Genomic DNA, 25,461 nt, shown 5'->3' with positions numbered 1-25,461 from the left:
GACTTTCTGTGGAGCAGTGACCGTATTTTGAATTTCCCCTTGGGGATTAATAAAGTAAATCTATCTATCTATAAAAGACTTTAGAACTAAAACACTACGAATATGCTCAAAAACTTTTATTTAACATACATATTACAACTGAAGTCATATATACAGATAACAGCAGAACATATTTGACTAATAATTGGATTGTACATAACCCTTCTATATTCTTGTACTGTTGAATAATTAGTTCTGACAGATGCACTGACTTAAAATAACACTTATACAAGCAAGAAAAAACAATATTATTAAAGTGAATATTTTCGATAACTTCACATTATCAATTCTATCTTTTTTTTCTACAAGTGATACTGAAATGTGACAAACAGTTGCATAAAATAGAGTTCTTAACCTTAAAAAAAAAGAGCCTATTTGACAAATAATAGGTGAAATTTAAATTTTTGACACTGATGTTCACTTGTGCTTGATCTGGCCCACCTGCTTTAATAACAAGATGAGAGAAAAACCATCTCAATTCTCAGTATGTCCTGTGCATCTAGTAAATTAACTTCTTTCACACTCACTATTAGGTTTTAACCCTTTCATGCACGAATTATGAGAACCGTAGTCAATATTTTTTCTTTAGTGTTTTTGTGCAATTCATTTTTTTTTTTTTTAAATGAACCTATTTTTCGTGGAGTTTCAAAAATGTCCACTCAGCTGGACACCATGCATTTAAGTTTTGAAGCAAAGAAACATTTATTTAAAAATCATCATCAGAAAGTGATATACTGTGTGAAAACTATGAAATAGAAACATTTTTAATGCTGCTAATTGCTAAATTGCTGCTGTTTTCTCAAATTTGATCATACTCTACTATTAGTTATTACTCATTTCATGGAGATAAAATCCTCCTGAGACTCAGGAAATGGACAGTTTTAGCTTTTTTACATTAAAAAAATGTCTTGATTGGAAACTGCATAATGCAACAGTTTTTTCAGATACATTTTTAAAATTCTTTTTATTTATTTATTGATTTTTTTTTTAAATGGAATGCCCTTTGCAATGCACTGCATTTTTAAAGTAAAACTGTCAAGCTTTTGTCCCCTACAGAGGACAAAATGCATTGCTGGGTCTCAGGAGGATATGCAAAAAAAAAAAAACTTTACGTTTGTTAATTACAGTCTAATAACAATTAGCAATTGATTTACACTGAAACATGTCACTGCAGATCAGGTTTATCAAGAACAGCAAAGTTACAGTGATTGTATGAACTGCAGTGTTTTGGATGATGTATAAGAGTCCACTGTGTTGGTTTATATGGAACTAAAACAAAACCCATGAATAAACAACAGAACAGCTGTAGAATAGCTGTCCACTGTAGTGACCGCTGTGCATGAAAGGGTTAATCTGTGCTCTTTTTAATTACTGTGTATTGTGTCCTGTTGTTTTATGCATATTTATGGTATTTGACTAAACTGTTTCTATCTAATAATCTAATCATGCTTTTAGATGTAAAGCACTTTGGTCTTCTTCACTGTTGTTGTAAAGTGCTATTTAAATAAACTTTGACTGATTGATTGATTGATTGATTGATTGATTTCACTGAGGAAGAAAAATCTCCCATTTCACTTAAAGGAAATATTGATATTTATAAACTATATGGACAAAAATACCAGGACACATCATGTCTACAGCTGTAAAATGTCCTATTCATGATGATTTGAGATAAAAACATCAATATTTACTTAAAGTTGCACCTGAATTCAACATGTCTGAATATTTTTGTCCATATAGTGCACAGGTGTCAAACATGCGGCCCGGGGGCCAAATCTGGCCCGCCAAAGGTTCCATTCCGGCCCGCAGGATGAAAGTGCAAAAATGAACCTGAACAGGTCCAAATCATTTTGGTTCAGGTTCCACATACAGACTAATGTGATCTCCAGTAAAAATAACAACACAATAACCCATAAATAATGACAACTACAAATTTTCTTAGTGAAAATTATGTGGAAAAAATTTAAGTGAAAAAAATAACATTACACTGTGAAAATATTTACATTTACAAAACTATTCTTTCACAATAAAATGCAAATAAATGCATAAATAAAAACAAAGATGAACAACCTGAAATGTGCAATTTGAACAATATTCTGCCTGTTACTAAATGTTTTGTGCATTTATGGATCCACTGTGATCTGTAGTTGTGTTAATAATAAGAGATGGAATATTGTAGAAATTGTTCAAATTTTAGTTCCAAACTCCAAAATTTTAACAATATTCTGCCTGTTACCAAATGTTTATGGAACACTATGTGTAATGTGCATGTATACATAATAAGTTGATGCATAATATTGTTAAAAATGCACTAATTTTTCAAATGAAATTTCTGTTTTTTTCAGGCTATTCACGTCTTTTTTGTAAAATATAAATATTTTCATATTTTAATTGGGGGTTTTTTGTACTAAAACAAAAAGAAGAACTTGTATTTGTCATTATTTCTTGGTTATTAAGTCATTATTTTACTGGTCTGGCCTGCTTGAGATCAAATTGGGCTAAATATGGCCCCTGAACCAAAATGAGTTTGACACCCCTGATATAGTGTAAGTTAAGTTAAACTCAGTTCACTTTTCAGTTCCATGGTGAAGCTAAAAAGATAAATTAATGTCTGTTCTTTGTGAAAACACCTGTATTTTTATTGCAGTTCTACTTCTGATGCAGCGTCTGCGAGTGGGTTTGAGTTTTGTTTTGTTATATTTACAGACGCTGCTGTGGGAGAATGCATCTGTTTATTTTACAGATTGTTCTAGTCTAGGATTTTTTTTTTAATAAGAGGGAGTTCAGATGTACCTGTTTGAAGACTGTTGGCATTAACTGATGGAAAAGTAAATGTGCAGTATTATAGAAAATTGAGGATTTGATCATTAAGAAGCATCGAAATCGTTGAGAGGTGAATCGTAATCAAATCAAATCCAATAAAGATTCACACTCTAACAGTTATACCGCCCAGCACTATTATGTATCTGATGACTTAACCCATAAAGACCCAAACAGCCACTGGCAACCAAAACCACCTACTGATGTGAAATGTTAAATAACATCTGATCCACTAAATCTATCAGTAAGTGTAAATAATTGGTGTAAAATACAGTTTGTCGTCTTTTCACGGTCATCAGATATGACCCATTTGGACGTTCAGAGGCTCTGTAGTTACCGTGGAAACACTGTCATCTTCTACAACATTGATTCACCAGTAAAACCCATGGAGTTGGATCAATGACAGTGGAAGGACACACTGGGTTTATGTTCAGTTAATGAGGGATTTGGCTGAAAAAGTCACTTTTTCTTCTGATATAATAACCCTCAACTTTAATCTAAGCTTTTATATGAACATCTACATGATCAGAGAATTAAATACAGGAAAATACCTGATTTTCACTGAAAAATGCAGAATTTCGACAGTGTATTAGGGCCACATAAGAGAACAAAAACGCTTGTTACTACAAGAATAAAGTCGTAACATTTTGAGAACAAAGTCATAATATAATGAGAATAAAGTCACAGTTTTAAAAAACTCATTTAACGAAAATAATGTTGTACTTTTATGAGATTAAAGTCGTAATATTTGGAGAATAAAGTCATAATATTATGAAAAACAGGTGGGAAAAATATACTAATTTACAAGAATAAAGTCGTACCCACTCATTTTGTGAGGTTATACTTTCATTTGGCGTTCATCCGGTCCAATATTTTCAAATATTATGACTTTATTATCATAAAAGAATGACATTATTTTCGTTAAATAATGACTTTTTTAAAACTACAACTTTATTCTCATTATATTTTGACTTAATTCTTGAAATATTATGACTTTATTCTCATAAAAGTGCGACATAATTTTCATTAAATAATGAGTTTTTTGAAAACTATGACTTCATTCTCAGTATATTATGACTTTATTCTCGAAATATTACAACGTTAATCTTATAAAAGTACAACATTATTTTTGTTAAATGAGGTTTTTTTTAAAACTATGACTTTATTTTCATTATATTATTTTACTTTCGAAATATTATGAGTTTAATCTCATAAAAGTACAGTATTTTCGTTAAATAATGAGTTTTTGAAAACAACATCGTTATTCTCATATTATGGCTTGATTCTCGAAATATTACGACTGTTCTCATGAAAGTACAACATTATTTTCGCTAAACAATGATTTTATTTTATTTTTTTGAAAACAACGACTTTATTCTCATTATATTATGACTTTATTCTCGAAATATTACAACGTTAATCTCATAAAAGTACTACATTATTTTTGTTAAATGAGTTTCTTTTTAAACTACGACTTTATTTTCATTATATTATTTTATTCTCAAAATATTACAACTTTAATCTCATAAAAGTACATTATTTTTGCTAAATAATGATTTTTTTAAAAAAAAACTACGACTTTACTCTCATTATATTATGACTTTATTCTCAAAATATTGTGACTTTATTCTCGTAGTGATGAGCGTTTTTATTTTCTTATTTAGCCTGAATACGCCTTCGTATAAAATACAGAGGATAAAGTTATAATAAAAAATATCAAATCACTTAAAGATTAAATAGAGAGAATAATTAATTTGGGATCTGCCATAAAAGTAGCACTGGGCCTTTATGGGTTAAACTAAATTCCAGGTGTGACATGACTTCTTTTCTAGGTGAATGCATATCTACATACTGATGCCAACAGTGGAAGCCAAAGTGGGAGCTGTAGGAAACAAAAAAAAAATAAAAATGAAGAAATAAAGAAAAAAGACAGAAGGGACAAGCATTGCGACACTGAGCAAGCAATTCCACATAAACACACATTTACAACATACACTGTGATCAAACATAACGCTCCAAGCAGTGCAGTTTTAGTAGAAAAAGGAGAAAGATAATTACACTGAAACACAGTAAAAGTAGAAAAGCCTCCGGTAACGTTTATACTCAACCCTTCAGTCTTAAGTCTCCCACATGCACATGCACGATCCTGACAAAACTGCACTTCGGTACATATAAATGACTCACTCTCCTGGTAATCATTCTTTTATTTATTTTTTTTTTTTTTTCTAGGATTTTCAGCATGCGCATAAACAAGCCCTAAGAGCCAATTAAGTTTCTTTCTGTGATTGCGGGGATTCTTCCTGTAAACACAAAGTAATCGTCGGCGTATTCAGCACCTGCAAAAGTGTTTCGGGGAGGTTTGTTCTTGGCTAAGCAGAATTCACTTAGTATTGAGAGCGTCATCTAATTATTTATGCTGACACTGTCTGCTGCCGAGGGTGACGCTCAGGTAAAATCCATGCGCCGTTTCCTGTTTCATTTCCTGTCTAATCGCTCATTCCAGCCGCTGAAGGACGGAACACAGACCTCAGCAAATGATAGGTAATTGTAAAGAAAAGATTACATGCTACAAGCCAGCTCATTATGATTACTTACCCCGCCAAAGTCTTTCATGATTACACAACTCAGTACGAAAAACCTTCAGTTTCCCCTTTCTGCTCAAAGCAATTTTCTTTCTTAGCTGATTGTTTCATAGCTCACGCTCTCCGTCCAATCAATAAGCACTTGCTCTCTCATGACAGTGACAAATGAAAACCTCGACTACACCCATATGAAATTGTTTATCCACAAAAATTACTTACATGGAGATATGAAAAGCTCGGCTGCCCGGGCATATATATCATATCCCGCCAGTTCAATGCTGTTTTGAAACAGTGAAATGGCTTTTGTCGCCTACTTCACTTAGCCTGAATGCAACCCGGGCCGATTCTCCACCTGGAAAACTCCGTCTGTGTTCTTCATTGTCTCAGGAAAGAGCAACAACACACTCAACTAACCTATCTACAGTCCATCCCAGACGTACACCCCACCCACCCCCACCCTCCCTCAGTCAATTGCTTTCTGGACCCTCCATCACTCACTTGCTTCCAGTGCGGTGGTGCATTCCTCGCTGACGACGGGCCCGCAGCCCTTCGCCGTGCAGGATCGCAGGTAGAACTTGTATTTGCTCACGGCCTCCAGGTCTCGTAGGATCCACTTGGTGGTGTCGGTGTTGCTGATGTTTACCGTCTGCACAGGCCCCACTTCTTCTGTGTCATTGACTGAATAAAAAAGAAACAAAAAAAAAAAAGAAGATGATGATGCTGTGGTGTCAAAAATCAGTATTTGAATCAAAAGTATTCAATTTGTATTCAAAAGTATTTAACCTGTATTCATTTGCATGCCAGAAGTTATTCTTAGTGTAATGTGTCGATTGTACCAGAGTAGCGGACTTTTTTCCTGGGAGAACCACAAAAGAACGAACACGTGTAGCCATCGAAAGAACACGTGAATTTATGGAAAGTTTTTTTTTTTTTTCTTTTTTAAAAAAGAAAAAAAAAAAAAGAAGACAAATAGTAAAACCAGTAAAATAATAACAGTGGAGAAAAAAAAGGACATTCTAATAACATTTACGATGTTTCATTAAAAATCTGAATAACATGAACTACCTGAAATGTCTTAAGAAAAATAAGTGCAATTTTAACATTATTTACACATGTACATTACAATTTAGAGATCGCAGTGGATCTACAAATACACAAAACATTTAATAACAGGTAGAATAATCCTACAATTACACTTACTTCTATTCAGACATTTCATGTTGTTCATATTTGTTCAGAGTAGGGCTGTGAAATATGGGAAAAAATCCTATCACAACAGTTTTTTTTATATCTGATGATATCGATTTGTATCACAATGTGAATCTTTTCACATTTTAGTTGACATCTCTCTGGTATTTAACAACAATTATTGCAGAAATGTGATAATATTTACTTGAGAATATCTGATCTATAAACAGATGAAAAACGTATATTTAATTGTCTTTAAGCAAAGACAGCTGAATAAAAAACATTTTTAGTTATTCTTGTGGTCTTTAAATTAGTTATTTATCGCTGCGTATAATTTGAGACTGAACAAATATGGTAACATTAATTATGTAAAAGAAATACTAGCAAGATGGAAGTGCTTTTTGTTGTTTGCTAACCACTGTGTGCTAAGCTAGCTAAGGTTAGCAACAGAAGGTGGTTTTATTTATAGTAGCTACAGCCAGACTGTGAAAGCAGTTCTGAAATAAATATAGCAGTTGTTTTAATTGACATCTCTCCGGTATTTAACAACAATTATTGCAGAAATGTGACAATATTTACTTCAGAATATCTGATCTATAAACAGATGAAAAACGTATATTTAACTGTCTTTAAACATAGACAGTTAAATCTACTATTTTTTTTTACTTATTATTGTGGTCTTTAAATTAGTTATTTATCGCTGCGTATAATTTGAGGCTGAATACATACGGTAACATTAATTATGTAAAAAAAAATACTAGCTAGATGGAAGTGCTTTTTGTTGTTTGCTAACCACTGTGTGCTAAGCTAGCTAAGGTTAGCAACAGAAGGTGGTTTTATTTATAGTAGCTACAGCCAGACTGTGAAAGCAGTTCTAAAATAAATATAGCAGTTGTTTTAATTGACATCTCTCCGGTATTTAACAACAATTATTGCAGAAATGTGACAATATTTACTTCAGAATATCTGATCTATAAACAGATGAAAAACGTATATTTAACTGTCTTTAAACATAGACAGTTAAATCTACTATTTTTTTTTACTTATTATTGTGGTCTTTAAATTAGTTATTTATCGCTGCGTATAATTTGAGGCTGAATACATACGGTAACATTAATTATGTAAAAAAAAATACTAGCTAGATGGAAGTGCTTTTTGTTGTTTGCTAACCACTGTGTGCTAAGCTAGCTAAGGTTAGCAACAGAAGGTGGTTTTATTTATAGTAGCTACAGCCAGACTGTGAAAGCAGTTCTAAAATAAATATAGCAGTTGTTTTAATTGACATCTCTCCGGTATTTAACAACAATTATTGCAGAAATGTGACAATATTTACTTCAGAATATCTGATCTATAAACAGATGAAAAACGTATATTTAACTGTCTTTAAACATAGACAGTTAAATCTACTATTTTTTTTTTACTTATTCCGGTGGTCTTTAAATTAGTTATTTATCGCTGCGTATAATTTGAGGCTGAATAAATACGGTAACATTAATTATGTAAAAAAAAATACTAGCTAGATGGAAGTGCTTTTTGTTGTTTGCTAACCACTGTGTGCTAAGCTAGCTAAGGTTAGCAACAGAAGGTGGTTTTATTTATAGTAGCTACAGCCAGACTGTGAAAGCAGTTCTAAAATAAATATAGCAGTTGTTTTAATTGACATCTCTCCGGTATTTAACAACAATTATTGCAGAAATGTGAAAATAGTTACTTGAGAATATCTGATCTATAAACACATGAAAAACGTATATTTAACTGTCTTTAAACATAGACAGTTAAATCTACTATTTTTTTTTACTTATTCCGGTGGTCTTTAAATTAGTTATTTATCGCTGCGTATAATTTGAGGCTGAATAAATACGGTAACATTAATTATGTAAAAAAAAATACTAGCTAGATGGAAGTGCTTTTTGTTGTTTGCTAACCACTGTGTGCTAAGATAGCTAATGTTAGCAACAGAAGGTGGTTTTATTAATAGTAGTTAAAGCCAGACTACGAAAGCAGGTCTGAAATAAATAGAGCAGTTGTTTTAATTGACATCTCTCTGGTATTTAACAACAATTATTGCAGAAATGTGAAAATAGTTACTTGAGAATATCTGATCTATAAACACATGAAAAACGTATATTTAACTGTCTCTGAAGGGCTTTTTGTTGTTTGCTAACGACTGTGTGCTAAGCTAGCTAATGTTAGCAACAGAAGGTTGTTTTATTAACCCTCCAGTATCCCGTCCACCAAGGCCCTTACTAAGCACCAAGTGTGTCTTTTTGGCACACTTGTGGAATAATGTCAAAAAAATTTCATACAGTTTGCTTTTAATTCTTTTACACTTTTTTCTATTTCATCAACTTGAGCCGTAAATAAAAATACCAAATACTCAATAATTGTCACATTTTTTTTACCCTTTAAATGTCGTGTTTGTAATGTAAACAAACCATTTTTTTTTTTTTATGCAAAAAACAAACAAAAAAAAATGTTTTTTTCAATATACTACATAAAAAGTTTGCAGCCTGGCATATGTCAATAATTAACTCCAACATTGGTTAATTTGCATTATTATTTTTGGCGCTAGGTCAAATGTTCAAAAATACTAGCATCTGTCACCAAGTGTGCGTAAAATGCACACCTATAAATCAAACTATTTATTATATATTGATTTATTTTTCTGCTCTAATTTGATTTTATTTTTGTAAATCAAGGTCAGCCCTAATCATACATATCAAATGGAAGAAATAGTGCATTTTAGGCACACTTGGGAGACAGATGCTAGTCTTGTAATTTTCTTTTGTTTACAATGTGCAAATTTTAGTTGGTGGCCAGAATTTTAAAGATCATGCAAAAATGAACAACTTTTGAATTTTAACCTTATTTAAATTGTGAAAAATAACAGGAAGTTTTTTAACAGGAAGTGCAAAGTGTGCCAAAATGGCGCACCCGGATACCGGAGGGTTAATAGTAGTTAAAGCCAGACTATGAAAGCAGATCTGAAATAAATATTGCAGTTGTTTTAATTGACATCTCTCCGGTATTTAACAACTATTATTAAAGAAATGTGACATAATTTACTTGAGAAAATCTGCTCAATATTTGAATGATCTTTTAGTTGCTATAATGTCATAAAAGTCCTGTATTCCATAACATGTGACATCTTTCTTGGTAAATATTTGCACATTAAGAATATAAGTAAGTATTAAATTACCCTGATAAGTCCAAACAAATACAGTCTAATTTCCAGAGTGACTGTTTTTGTGTTTTTGACTTATCGGACTGGTAATTTAGTGATCCAACAGCACCTACTCTCTTTACTTTAGCTGAAAACAACAGGGCATTTTAACCGACACCTAAGGCAGCAAATGTCGATTTAGCAAAAGACAAGTGTTGATTTGTGTTTTAGGTTGAACAGCTCTTTAAGGGGTTATCTGCATCGACCAAACAAACAGATTATTCCTACACTTTTACCTCTGCAGATGTGTTTGAGTTCTCCGTCTACGTTGTGAGTGCATGTCATTTTTTTACTACTTAAAGCAGCCCAGTAGGTAGGAAGGTGGCATTTATGTTCTTTGTACCACAAACAAACACAGCAGGTGTTGAGGTGACCTTTGTTATGAAAGAGGTGCTGCATCTCAGGTAGGAAACCATGACAAGTATGTATTAGTCTACCTTTTCTTTTGTTATCAGACATCATGCTTTTTTTTTTTTTTTTTTCTCAGCGTGATTCGTTTTCATGGATGAGCATTGGTCCATTTTTGGTAGATTATGCAACCCAGACTGATGCATCGGAGAAGCCATCAGAGTCGTGTTTCTATCCTGTCCAGAGATGCTTTCTCACTTTTCCGGAAATACTCAGGCCGGACATTGATATAGTTGCACTTTTTTTTTTTTTTTTTTTAATACTACTTTTATATTTTAAAATTGTCTTACCTTGTCATCCATTTGCTCATATCTCTATTTTATATATATATTCTTCTTTTCATATATGTCTGTGTTATATTGTGGATAAGATAAGATAAGATAAGATACCATAAGATGAGATAAGATAAGATAAACTTTAATGATCCCCCAAGGGGTAAATTCAAATGTACAGGAGCACAAGACAATATGAATCACATACTTATTTAACATTTCTTTGTAATTTTTTTGTACACTGTCAATACTTTTCAGTATGTTCAGTATAATTTTGTGTGACATTTTCATTCATTTTTGTTGCACTTTTAAGTGTTTTTGATGCTCAATAACAAGCAGATTTGCATTGTTCCTGTAAAGGCGAAGACACACCAACCCGATTTTCAACTGTTTTCAACATGTGTAATCAGCCACTCCCCTTTGTTCAGTCGGACCCATCTGATTGGTGGAGAGATAGCCCTTGACTAGTGAATCAGTGAACAATAAGTTTACATGTCAATATACCTATGCCAAGACACTTCACACTATTATTGTCTTCTATAACACTAGTCAATAACAAATTTATTATTTAAGTTTTTTGAGCTGATTAAGGATCATTTTGGTGTGCTGAATCCAAAAATCACGTGAATTTTGCTCAATCAGGTCAACTTTCTGAACTATGCTACATATTGGCTTTTTAACATTTTTGCTTACATTTATGGGCATTTTCACATCATATGATACAAAATTCTTTCATATTTCTTGCAATAAACGAGTTCTGAAGATTTTACTTTTGCCAATTTAGGATTAATGTTTTTTTTAATATTACAGGTGAATGAAATGGCTTCGACTAGAAGATCTTGCAAAAATAAGCCTGACGTATTCTGCTACATCTGCGGTGAATACACCATTGTACCTAACAGGAATCAAGTCGCAAGTTTCACAAAGTGTGCTTACCAATCTTATTTTGGTATTAATTATTATATTTTGTGAGAAGATCAAATTTTTCAAAATCAAATTAGCAAAAAAACCTGACCTGATTGAGAAAAACAGATGTGATTTTTGGATTTAGCGGTGCAAAATGGTCCTAATTCAGTTGAAAAAACCTAGACAACTTGCAAAAAACATTTTTTTGTAACCCGGTGTAATAGTCCATTCACTGCTCATATCGTATCTGAATGAGTGTCGGTCAGTGTTGACTATGGACTTCATTCAGTTCATGAAGGGAACACTGTTAGCATTGTTAGCATAGCGCGATTTGTCTTTAGATTTCACCTGCGATATCTTTCTTCTTCTACAAGAAGAAGCCCAAGAGCTGACAACGCCAGTATCTTCTTATTACTAACCATCTGTTCAACAAGTACAACAACAACAACCCTTCTTGACGACTCAACGCTCTCTGCTGACAACAGCGAGCTCTGTGTTTTGGTCCAGAGAGATGTTTCGTAATTTCCCAGTTTTATGTCTCGCACAAGCGCATAACATACGCTGAAGTCCGTAGTCGATTTGGTGTGTTCTTTACACTTTTTTGACTGTGGTGGGGAGACGAAAGCCAACTGATCCATTGGACTACCTTTTCTGGTGACGATCAGCAGTTGGGTTGGTGTATCTTCGCCTTAACAGTGACAATAAAGTTCTATTCTATTCTATTCTATTCTATTCTGACAGCTGGTGACATGATCTCACAGAGTCAACCGGTAAAGGCCAAACACTTCCACTCTTCCGGCCACAGCGGATAACAATACATCCAACTGTACTCAAGACTACTGGGTAGAGTGTGCTTGGCCTTGTTTTACCGTGAAACAGATCACGACTCACCAAGACTGAGATCCAAGACAACGACCTGACAGGCAGTGTGGGTTTTTTAGCCCAAATGTAGAGAAAAACACAATGAACTGAAGCCAAGGTCAGTTTTGACTCCTACTCATGAAGATATTTTAGTTTTCCACACCACACTTTTTCACTTCTGATAAGTTGATCCACAGTTTTATTTGTGGGAGTAACTCCTATATAGAATGGACAAAAACATGCTCTGAATGTCAAAAAATGTGGAAGAAAATCTCTATTAATTCCTCTGCTTTAAAAAAAAAACAACTAAAATGTAAGAATTCAGACTCTTGTTAGCACTGAACGTTGAGATGTATAAATAAAAATGGCCTTTATATTTCCCACGTAAGCCTTTGAAACACAAATGGACAGAACAGAGCTGACATAAATAAGTTAAAAATATACATTACAGAGTGAGCTAAATGTTCGTTGTGTCTCAAGTCGACCTGTTCGTTTTATGATTGTCTTGATACTTTTTCAGGATGTAAGTTACCAGTGTAGACATGATATAACGATAACTGATTGACTCTGTGGTAAGAGACAAACCCATATTTCATGCCACAGTACTGTGTCAATAGCCACTTTCTTTTATTTTATCTGTAGTATAGTGCAAGGTTATAATAGTTTTGAATTTTTACCTCCGCCAAGGAGGTTATGTTTTTGCCAGGGTTTGTTTGTTTGTTTGTTTGTCTGTTTGTCTGTCCGTTAGTGTGCAACATAACTCAAAAAGTTATGGACAGATTTTGATGAAATTTTCAGGGTTTGTTGGAAATGGGATAAGGAAGAAATGATTAAATTTTGGTGGTGATCGGGGGTGGGGGGGCCCACGGGGGGGGCGCAGACCACAAAATTTCATCAAAATCTGTCCATAACTTTTTGAGTTATGTTGCACACTAACGGACAGACAAACAGACAGACAGACAAACAAACAAACAAACCCTGGCAAAAACATAACCTCCCCGTGGGGGGGGGGGCACTGATCAGCCTTGGTGGAGGTCTGCGCTCTCCGAGTGCTTCTAGTTCATTATAGGTTAGTTTTTATTTAGTTTTGACTTGTTTTTTTCTCTAATTCAGTTAGTTTTAATTAGTTTTTAGAGCAGGTTTGCTACTTTTTATTAGTTTTTGTTTTTTTCTAAATGCTTAGTATTAGTTTAGTTTTAGTATTAGTTTTAGTTTTTTTCATATCTTTTCTCTTCTTCGCCATCATATTCACATAAATATTCACATAAAGTACTGTACGGTGCCAAAAGCTAAAACTGCTGGAGTGAAATAAATTTACTTCATATCAATCCGACATTGACAAAAACGAAAATGAAGGGAATTTTAGCCATAATTTTTATATGTTTTAGTTAGTTTTATAAGTACACAATACAGTTTCAGTTCGTTACAATTTTTTTCTTTTAATTATAGTTTTTATTTATTTCAGTTAACAAAAATGTTTTTTCAATTCTAGTTTTCATCATTTCGTTAGTTTTTGTTCACGATAATAACCTTGGTATAGTGTTGGCTTTTTGTATATTTTAGTGTTTCTTTGTCATTTTTAGTATATTGTCAGTACTTCTCAGTATAATTTTGTGTGATATTTTCATATAGGCTAGTCTTTTTTCACTTTAAGTGTTTTTGCTGCTCAATAAGAAACAGATTTTCATTGATCTTGTAACAGTGACGATAAAGATCTATTCTATTCTATTCTATTCTATTCTATTGATACTATAAATGGTGATAAATCAAAGTGATGTTAAACAGAAAAAATGTTTTGGAAGTCACCGCAAAAAACACATCTAGGTCTTTAAGGGTTAAACTGGGGGTGTCAATCTCATTATGTGTGAGAGGTCACATTAAGCCAAATTTGATCTGAAGTGGACCAGATCAGTAAAATATTAACATTATAATATATAAATAATGTTAACTCCAAACTTTCTTCTATGTTTTAGAGTGAAAAAAGTAAAATTATGCGATGAAAATGTTTACATCTACCAACCATCCTTTAAAACAATGTGAATAACATGAACACTGAAATTTCTCACGAAAACTAAGTGCAATTTCAACAATATTATGTCTCAGTTTATCATTTACACATGTAAATTACAACTTACAGATCACAGTGGATCAACAAATACACAAAACATTCACTAATAGGCAGAATATTGGTAAACTTGCACTTCAGACATTTCAAAATGTTCATATTTGTTCTGGTTATTCGCGTTTTTGTGAAATGATAGTTTGTTTTAATGTAAGTAAAACAGTAAAGTAAAATGACATGAAAATCTTTACATTTACAAAGAAGAAAATTTGAAGTTGTGAGTATTTATAGATTATTATGATAGTATTTTACTGATCCGACCCACTTTAGATTAAATTGGTCTGAATGTGGAACCTGAACTAAAATGATTGTTAATATCTTCAGTGTAATTTTAAGATTTCACATATTTATCCCATGGGCCAGACTGGACCCTTTGGCGTATGTTTGACACCTGTGATCTAATGTACACTTAATAAATCATGCATTTTGGGCAAATAAATACGCTGAACCGGCCATTTTAAGGAGATTAATATTACTTTTGGTAGCGTGTTTCCATATTCTGTTGATGCTGTGAGATGTTTTTTTTTTTCCCTTTTTATTAAATATAAAAGGAATTCCATCCTTTTCAGTTTTTTTGTCCATCCCATTTCTTGGACACTATTCACCTGATTCTGAGACCTCTGGGTTAATATAAGAAAATGTATTAACATTAAAGTTAGGGATGTCTGATATTGGCTTTTTTGCCAAAAACCGATATGCCGATATTGTCCAACGCTTAATTTCCGATTCTGATATCTACCGATACCGCTGCCGATATATGTGGGATATTAAACTAATTTTACAGGGTGTCCCATAAGTCTCCATACATAGGAGACATAATACATTCCATACATACAGGGTGGGGAAGCAAAATTTACAATATTTTGAGGCAGGGATTGAAAGACAGTGTATGACCAATTAGTTTATTGAAAGTCATGAGAATTTATTCGCCACAAGAAAATTGACATAATAGAAAATGTTTTTATTCTATGTGTCCTCCTTCTTTCTCAATAACTGCCTTCACACGCTTCCTGAAACTTGCGCAAGTGTTTCTCAAATATTCGGGTGACAACTTCTCCCATTCTTCTTTAATGGTATCTTTAATAAAGTGGACATTGCTGTGTGATGTTCTATTGGTAGCATGTTCTAAAACGCCCCAAATAGCAGAATCCAGAGGGTTTAGATCTGGGCTAGAAGGCGGCCATTAACATGATTCCCAAAAATTGCTAAAGTTGGATTTGTTGCTGTTGTCAACAAGTGTTTTGGTGTTCTTGTGGAAGATTTTAACTTCAAATCATATTTTACTGTATTTCTAACGGTCTTGTTGTCTACCTCAAGTTCAATTGCCATTTTTCTCATGGATTTGGTTGGATCCTTTAGGATTTTGGATTTGAGAGCTTTAATAAACGCTTTGGTACGTTTTTTGTTGCTTCCTCCACTTCCAGACTTTCTCGTAATAGTTTTGCTCATAGTCATTCTCTTCTTTCCACTATAAACAGTCTTTATGGACACTCCAACTATTTTTGAAATCTCCTTTGGTGTGACGAGTGCATTCAGCAAATCACACACTCTTTGACGTTTGCTTTCCTGATTACTCATATGGGCAAAAGTTTCTGAAAAGGTATGGATAATAGTGTTAGGTATGATTATGACATCAATATATGTTTGGTTTCAAAACAATTGACGTAGTGCCTGCTGAGAAAAAACAACTAAATGTTCATTGTAAATTTTGCTTCCCCACCCTGTGTATGTTTCTAACATGTATTTCTTTATATTTCTTCTTGATACAGGGGTTGGACAAAATAATGGAAACACCTTCACCTCAAGATGATAATGCCTCAATCCATACAGCTAGAATTGTTAAAGAATGACATGAGGAACATTCTAATGAAGTTGAGCATCTCGTATGGCCGGCACAGTCCCCAGATCTCAACATTATTGAGCATTTATGGTCAGTTTTAGAGATTCAAGTAAGACGTCGATTTCCACCGCCATCGTCTCTAAAAGAGTTGGAGGGTATTCTAACTGAAGAATGGCTTAAAATTCCTTTGGAAACAATTCACAAGTTGTATGAATCAATATCTCAGAGAATTGAGGCTGTAATTGCCGCAAAAGGCGGACCTACACCGTATTAAATTATATTTTGTTGATTTTTTAAGGTGTTTCCATTATTTTGTCCAACCCCTGTAGTTCTTCAGCAGACACGCACTGAAATGTGTTCCCGACAAAATGGCAGTCATATAGAGCATATTATATAAATATAAATGGTTGATGTCAAGAAACATTTATTTTTTCTATGTATGGAGACTTATGGGACACTCTGTAGGTAACATCACATATCTCCTGTCATGGAATTCACACATCATGCCTAATTTTATTGTGATGCCCCATTGGATGCATTCTCAAATGCAACAAGGCTTTCAAAATGTAAACACTGTCTGTGCCAAGGATACATACTTCAACTTAAGTTGTGGAAAAAATGCCATATTTATTTATTTTCTCTCCCTCCCTCCATGAGTCTATTACAGTGTGGCAACTCTACTGTACAATTTTGAAAACTGCACATTTCTTTCAGCTACAAACAATGCTTCGTTTACGTGTCGGTAAATGCCGGCGAAATCAAGGCATTATTTTATCGGTTTTAATGATAGGCAAAAAAAACGATAACGATATTCACCAATATTACATTTTTATGCCAATATCAGGCCGATAATATCAGACATCCCTAATTAAAGTATGTTTGGCGTCTTTCTTGCAGAGTTTTTCTTCAAGTGCATAACTGTAGAGCTCAGGTAAAGCCACATTCAAGGATTCAACCTCTGCAAATGAAAATATACGGATCCGTGAGAGTGGAAGGTGTGCATGCGGTCAATGTTGTGTGTGAAATTAATCATGTCATCCTGAAGCAGGTTAGTGTATCACTCAAACATCTGCGTGCTCAGTGTCTTGAGAGGGAAGTTACGACAGGATTTCCTTTGAATCCTGTGAGATGTGAAGCTATTAAAGGCTGTAGCGAGGATGGGCGTCGCCCCAAAGCAGCTGTGCCGCAGCTTGAGATCGGGAACGTGTCAGTGATGATGCGTTGACAGCTGGCGGCATTATCCTCAACATTTCATACATGACTTCCTTCAAGGGGACTCTTGGAAAAAAGTCACACTTCAAAGAGTCCATCAGCTTTATAGCGGCGGCACAATGAAAACGTCCTCTCCTAAAACACGGGCTGACACTTGGCCCTCTTGTGCAGCCGCCAAATCAAACTCAATTAACCGGGAAATGCGCTGCTGAGATGTTGTTGGAACTTAGTCATTAGCGTCGTCGTGACTTTAGTTTGAGGACGGCGGAGTGTGTGCACATAGACGTGTATCCCCCCCTCCCCAGGGACAGGCGGGTGGGCTACGGTGGAAATGTCCTCCACCGCCAGGAAGGGGTCGGTAAAAGCAGACGGTTACCGACGGCAACACATGGGCCGTGGTCAGCGCCGTTGTTGTACCAAGGTACGTACCCAAACTGAGAATTGTTTCCCCAGGCCATGGGAGCGTAATTTCAATTTGTTATCTCATAATTAGTACTTTTTATCTCATAAATTCGACTTTTTATTCTCATAATTATGACTTTATATGTCATATTCATGACTTTTTAACTCCTAATTTTAACTATTTATCTCATAATTTTAACCTCTTATCTCATAATTATGACTTTTCATGTCATAATTTCAACTTTTCATCTCAAATTTCAACTTTTTATCTCATAATTATAACTTTGGATCTCAAATTTCAACTTTTTATCTCATAATTAGGATTTTTTTATCTCAGAAATTCAACTTTTTATCTCATAATTTTGACTTTTTAATGTCATAATTGCAACTTTTGATCTCATTTCCTTTTTTTTGTCATACTCATGACTTTTAAACTCATAGTTTCAACTTTTTATCTCATAATTTCAACTTTTTATGTCATAATTGTGACTTTTTATGTCATAATTTCACATTTTTGGATTTTTTTTATCTCATAAATTCAATTTATCTCATAATTCTGACTTTTTAATCTCATACTTGCAATTTTATCTCATAATTTCAAATTTTTAATCTCAAAATTTCAACTACCTATCTCATTATGCCTTTTTAACTCATAATTATGACTTTTTATCTCATAATTTCCACTTTTTATTTAAATTTCAACTTTTTATCTCAAAATTTCAACTTCTTATCTCGTAATTATTGCTTTTTATCTCATAATTTTTTACTTTTTATCTCATAATTATGACTTTTTATGTCATACTTATGACTTTTTAACTCATAATTTCAACTTTTTATCTCATGATTATGATTTTTTAATCTCATAAATTCAACTTTTTATCTCATAATTTTGATTTTTTAATCTTATAATTGCAATTTTTAATCTCATAATTTCAATTTTTTTAATCTCAAAATTTCAACTACTTATCTCGTAATCATGCCTTTTTATCTCATAATTATGGCTTTTTATCTCATAATTTCAACTTTTTTATCTCATAATTAGATTTTTTTTAATCTCATAATTCCAACTTCTTATCTCATAATTATGTCTTTTTATCTGAAAATTTCAACTTTTTAATTGCATAAATTATGACTTTTAATTTCATAATTACAACTTCTTATCTCATAATTATGACTTACCATGGGGATAGTTTTTTTTTTTTTTTCTGGCAAAAATTAGCTTCCTATTTATGTATTTCCGCCACTGAAAAATAAATATCCCCATGGTAAGTCATAATCATGTCAAAATTATGCCCCCTTTGCCAGGGGAAACAATTCTCAGCAGGGGATACAGGTTAACCCTATATATGTCGTGACCTCACAGTGACCCCGGCCATAGTGCAAAGAAGCAGTTACCGTCCACACAGAGGACCATGGGTTAGACAATCAATATGAACTAAAGCACCGTTGATGTGGTTTATCATGCATCAAATTGTGCCTTTTCAGTGTCACATTAAAGTAGAACATGTACAAAGTGTGCACAGATACCTATTCATGTCAGTACGTGAACATAAATAGATCATATTTTTTTCTGCAGGATTTCTACTCACAGCCAAAACTTTCTGTACATTAACATCATATGACATTTATCTGTATTTAGAGATAATTTAACAGTAACAGATGAAAGAATGCAATGACTGAGAGCTACGATGCATCTGCAAAACATTTAAACCAAAAACACTGATCACATCTATTTGAGAATGAGACCCTGTTAAAGATGGAAGACGGTGTTTGTTATAAAAGATTCAGTGCTTTTATGAGCTCATAAGTCATATTCATATTATGGAAATGAAGATAAAATACCTGCTGCTGTTGCATCAGACATTACAATCCTCCGCCTCTGTCATATTTTTACAAATTCATAAAATAGGCTTTTATCCACCTCTCATGCATTTCCATTTTCTCTATTCTATTCTCTTCTATTCTATTCTATTCTATTCTATTCTATTCTATTGTGTTCTGTTCTATTCTTTTCTCTCTGTATCTTTCTATTCTATTCTATTCTATTCTATTCTATACTGTATCTTTCTATTCTCTTCTCTTCTCTTCTCTTCTCTTCTCTTCTATTCTATTCTATTCTATATCTTTCTATTCTACTCTATTCTATTCTATACTGTATCTTTCTATTCTATTCTATTCTATTCTATTCTATTCTATTCTGTTCTCTTCTCTTCTCTTCTATATCTTTCTATTCTACTCTATTCTATTCTATACTGTATCTTTCTATTCTATTCTATTCTATTCTATTCTATTCTATTCTATTCTATTCTATTCTATTCTATTCTATATCTTTCTATTTACTCTATTCTATTCTATACTGTATCTTTCTATTCTATTCTATTCTATTCTATTCTATTCTATTCTATTCTATTCTATTCTATACTGTATCTTTCTATTCTATTCTGTATCTTTCTGTTCTATTCTATTCTATTCTATACTGTATCTTTCTATTCTATTCTATTCTACTCTATTCTATTATATACTGTATCTTTCTATTCTATTCTATTCTATTCTACTCTATTCTATTCTATACTGTATCTTTCTATTCTATTCTATTCTATACTGTATCTTTCTATTCTATTCTATTCTATTCTATTCTATTCTATTCTATACTGTATCTTTCTATTCTATTCTATTCTATTCTATTCTATTCTATACTGTATCTTTCTATTCTATTCTATTCTATTCTATTCTATTCTATTCTATTCTATTCTATTCTATTCTATACTGTATCTTTCTATTCTATTCTATACTGTATCTTTCTATTCTATTCTATTCTATTCTATTCTATTCTATTCTATTCTATTCTATTCTCTCTATTCTATTCCTTTCTATTCTATTCTTGTATACTGTCCCTAAGAAATCACTTAAACAAAACAGATATCATTTACAATGACGGCACATACCTTTTGTGTGGAAAAGTTATTACTAAGTATATTTATATTATATTTATTTATTCAACTACTCTAAATACTTTATTACCTTATACATGTATTCCATTTCTCTGACAGCTTTAGGTAGTTTTAAGTTAGTTAAAGGATGAATATGTTATACAAAAAAGAGCTTAACATGCTTTGAAGAATATAAATGAAGCCCAGAGTTAAAGATTAATCCACTGATGTCAAACCTTTTTTCGTCTGGTGTCTTACAAAAATCGTCTGGCTCACATCTCAGACATCTGCGATGACAGTAACGTCTGGCTGTGAACGTCCCCCACGGTTTCAGTTCAATAAATGTTTAAATCATCCTGTATCTCAACCAGAATCGAAGATGAGAGAGAGTGAAACGCTGAAAACATATTTGCATGTCGGAACTTTTCGTTTTCTTCTTTTCTCTGTCATTAATCATGTGACGAGGCTGAGGTTTATCCGGTGTCTCTGAGTCTGGACGGAAAGAGACGACAGTAAGACGGCGCCGCCACCAATGCAATAATGTATCATCTAATACTTTTACTTCGATACCTTGACATGATCTTTGACTTTCACTTTAACGTGTCGGTTTCTTTGCAGGACTTCTACTTGTAACCGAGTATTTTTAATTAATATTTAATTTAATTTACTTTTTACTTAAGTAATAGTTCACCCATAAAGACTCAGCGCTTCTTTGGTGGCAGTTTTCAAATTAAATTTTCTCTCTATTTAACCATTCTTAAGTGATTTATCACCATTTATTATAATTCTATACTCTGTTGGACCCGACTGCAGTCTTTGGTATTCCTGTAATAACTGAAGGGATTGGTATTCTGATACTACAGTGGATTATGGTAAATGTTCTATTGTCCTGGCCTGGGTCTTATGTCACCCGAAAAGTTATAATGTAAGAACATGTCCTGTATAACAAAATTGACAGTACTCTGTGTTTTTTGTAATTCTTTTTGTTTGTTTGGTTGGTTTCTTTTGTTGTTTTCAATGGGGTTTTTTTGGTTGCTGTTTTTTCTTGTTTGTTTTTTTACATTTCATTTTCATATTTTTATTGATATATTTTCGTATAACTAGATCCTGTTGTATCACTGTAAAATGTTTAATGGGTGAAAAGAAAGAAAAAACAATAAAAAGTGGAAAAAAAAAAATACAGGGTGGGGAAGCAAAATTTACAATACTTTGAGGCAGGGATTGAAAGACAGTATATGACCAATTAGTTTATTGAAAGTCATGAGAATTTATTTGCCACAAGAAAGTTTACATAATAGAAAATGTTTTTATTCTATGTGTCCTCCTTCTTTCTCAATAACTGCCTTCACACACTTCCTGAAACTTGTGCAAGTGTTCCTCAAATATTCGGGTGACAACTTCTCCCATTCTTCTTTAATAGTATCTTCCAGACTTTCTCGTAATAGTTTTGCTCATAGTCATTCTCTTCTTTACATTATAAACAGTCTTTATGGACACTCCAACTATTTTTGAAATCTCCTTTGGTGTGACGAGTGCATTCAGCAAATCACACACTCTTTGACGTTTGTTTTCCTGATTACTCATATGGGCAAAAGTTTCTGAAAAGGTATGGATAATAGTGTTAGGTATGATTATGACATCAATATATGTTTGGTTTCAAAACAATTGACGTAGTGCCTGCTGAGAAAAAACAACTAAATGTTCATTGTAAATTTTGCTTCCCTACCCTGTATAAATATATATATATATATATATATATATATATATATATATATATATATATATATATATATATATATATATATATAATCCTCTGTATTAGTGATGTCCCGAACTTGATTTTTTTGCTTCCGATTCGATTCGGGTTTTTTTTAGGATTAGTTTTGCCAATACCGATTCAATACTGACTTTTTATAATTAAATTTTGATTTAAATTTGGAGTCATTATTTATAGGTTATTATGCTATTATTTTACTCGAGATCACAATTGGGCTTAATGTGGAACCTGAACTAAAACAACTGACACTTTCGACTCTTACTAACTTTAGTGTAATTTTTGCACTTTCCAAATTCATACTTTGGGACAAATTGGAACCTTTGGCAGGTCGGGTTTGGCCCACGGGCCGTATGTTTTTAAACTGCTGTAGCGCTTCTATGGACAGGTCTGTTCAGGGATTATATAGTAATAATAATAATAAATTTTATTTATAAGCGCCTTTCAAGACACCCAAGGACACTGTACAACAAGATAAAACAAACAATCCATAAAATACAAAGAAATAAACAGATTAAAACAAATAATTACTATATATAGAAATGAAGTAGTAGAATGGAGAGTAGAGTTTATGGGGGGTAGGCTATTCTGAAAAGGTGAGTTTTGAGTCTGGATTTGAATGTGGGGAGAGAGTCACAGTTACGGATGGATGGTGGGAGGGAGTTCCAGAGCTGAGGAGAAGAGTGGCTGAAGGCTCGGCCTCCCATGGTGCTGAGACAGACAGGGGGCACAGTGAGGTGGATAGAGGAGGAGGACCTGAGGGAACGGACTGGAGTGGCGACACGGAGGAGGTCAGACAGGTACTGAGGGGCGAGATTGTGGATGGATTTAAATGTGTACAGGAGGAGTTTGAATTCAATTCTCTGTTTGACTGGGAGCCAGTGTAGTTCCTGGAGGATTGGGGTGATGTGGTGGTAGGAGGGGGTTTTGGTGATAATGCGGGCAGCAGAGTTGTGGACCAGTTGGAGCTTATGGAGGGACTTTTGGGGGAGACCAAATAGGAGGGAGTTACAGTAGTCAAGGCGGGAGGTTACGAGACTGTGCACAAGAATAGAGGTGGTATGGGGGGTGAGGGAGGGGCGAAGACGGTTGATGTTGCGCAGGTGGAAATATGCAGACCGGGTGACGTTATTGATGTGGGATTTGAAAGACAGTAGGCCATCGAGGATGACACCCAGACTCTTAACCTGAGGTGAGGGGGAGACTGAGGAGCTGTCGATAATGAGGGAAAAGGTGTTGGTTTTGGAGAGAGTGGATTTATGGGGATGTGTTAGTGATGCGCACATCAGCGGGTTACTAATGGGTTAGGTTGGGGCGGGTCAAAAGGATGTCAGTTTGGGGCGAGTCAAATAATTCCACAAAAGCCCCACAGGTTGAAAAAAACTCGACTTGCGCATCACGTTAAAGTCAAAATGAAACCTACAGACGCTTTACTAATTCCTCTAGGCCTCCACTGATGTGCAGCTAATTTTCCTTCTCCCTACCTTTGAAAACTTTAATTTGAGGGGGCAGGATGTGTGTTTACCCCCACCCCAGAACCGGGTCCAGATCAGCCTGATCTCGTGACTAAATCTGATCCGATCTTCTAACAAATGCCAGATCGACAGCCGATACCGATCTGTAGATCAGATCGGGACATCCCTACTCTGTATTTAGCATATTTTCCATTTTAATGAGATATTTTCCTATATTTAACTCTTTCATGCATGAATTGTGAGAACCTGAGTCAAGATTTATTTTTTGAGTGTTTTAATTCCTCCTTAGCCATGAAAAAAACAATGTGATCGAGGTTTTTTCTTTCTATGGAGTTACAAAAATATCCATGCGTTTAATTTTTGAAGTAAAGAAATGTGTTAAAACCAAATATCAGAAAGTGATATGAAAACAATGAAATGAAAACATCTTGAGTGCTGCTAATCTGATGTCTTCTCACATTTTAACATTTTCTAATGCCAGTAATTACTCACTTCATGGAGATAATATGCAAAAAAAAAAACTTTTTGTCTAACAAATAACAATTGATTTACACTCAAACATGTCACTGCAGATTAGGTTTATCAAGAACAGCAAAGTTACAGTAATGGTCTGAATGTCAGTGTATGAGATGATGCATAAGTGTCCACTGTGTTGGCTGATATGGAACTAAAACAACAAAACCCATGAATATACAAGAGAACAGCCGGAGAACAACTGTCCACTGGACTGACCAATGCATGAAAGGGTTAATCTATTGATCATGTTCATGTTCTTTAAAACTCAGAGTAAAATCAAAGGTTATTAAATCAGGAACTGAGAAAACCGAAGAAAAAGTGACATTTTCAGCAAAGATATCATTAACTGAACATAAACCCAGTGTGTCCATCCACTGTCATTGATCCAACTCCACGGGTTTTACTGGTGAATCAATGTTGTAGAAGATGATGGCGTTTCCATGGTAACTACGGAGCCTCTGAACATCCAAATATCGGATGACCATGAAAAGATGACAAACTGCATTTTACACCAATTATTTAAATGGATCGATAGGATTATTGGATCAACAGGTATTAAACAGTTTCGATCGGCAGATGAATTTAGTCGCCAGTGGCTGTTTGGGTCTTTATGGGTTAATGACAGTGAAAACAGCTTTATTAGAAAATAAATAGCCTGGAGGACATGACCACAACAGAGCTAATCAACATCATCAACGACACATCTCACCCCGGTCCCCATCTGTTTGACCTTTGACCTCAGGCAGACGCTACAGGTCCCTCAGAACAAGGACAAATAGACTCAGAGACAGTGGCACCACAACAAACTGCACAAAGTAATAACTCTGGTGTTTGTTCCTGTACAGTCTGATCACTCTAATAATGTGCAATAACCCTGAAAAATGTGAATTA

General features: G+C 33.8%; 1 protein-coding gene across 1 annotated transcript in view; it reads right to left on the bottom strand.

Moving 5' to 3' along the window:
• Positions 1-25,461, bottom strand: part of chl1b (cell adhesion molecule L1-like b) — a 141,405-nt gene that overhangs the window by 23,341 nt on the left and 92,603 nt on the right. The window contains 2 exon segments of the mRNA XM_030134871.1: positions 4,712-4,741; positions 5,940-6,119. Coding sequence (XP_029990731.1) covers positions 4,712-4,741; positions 5,940-6,119 — 210 coding nt within the window.

This window comes from Sphaeramia orbicularis, chromosome 5, assembly GCF_902148855.1.
Source record: "Sphaeramia orbicularis chromosome 5, fSphaOr1.1, whole genome shotgun sequence".
Taxonomy (NCBI): Eukaryota; Metazoa; Chordata; class Actinopteri; order Kurtiformes; family Apogonidae; genus Sphaeramia; species Sphaeramia orbicularis.
This window is presented reverse-complemented; position numbering and strand designations above follow the sequence as displayed.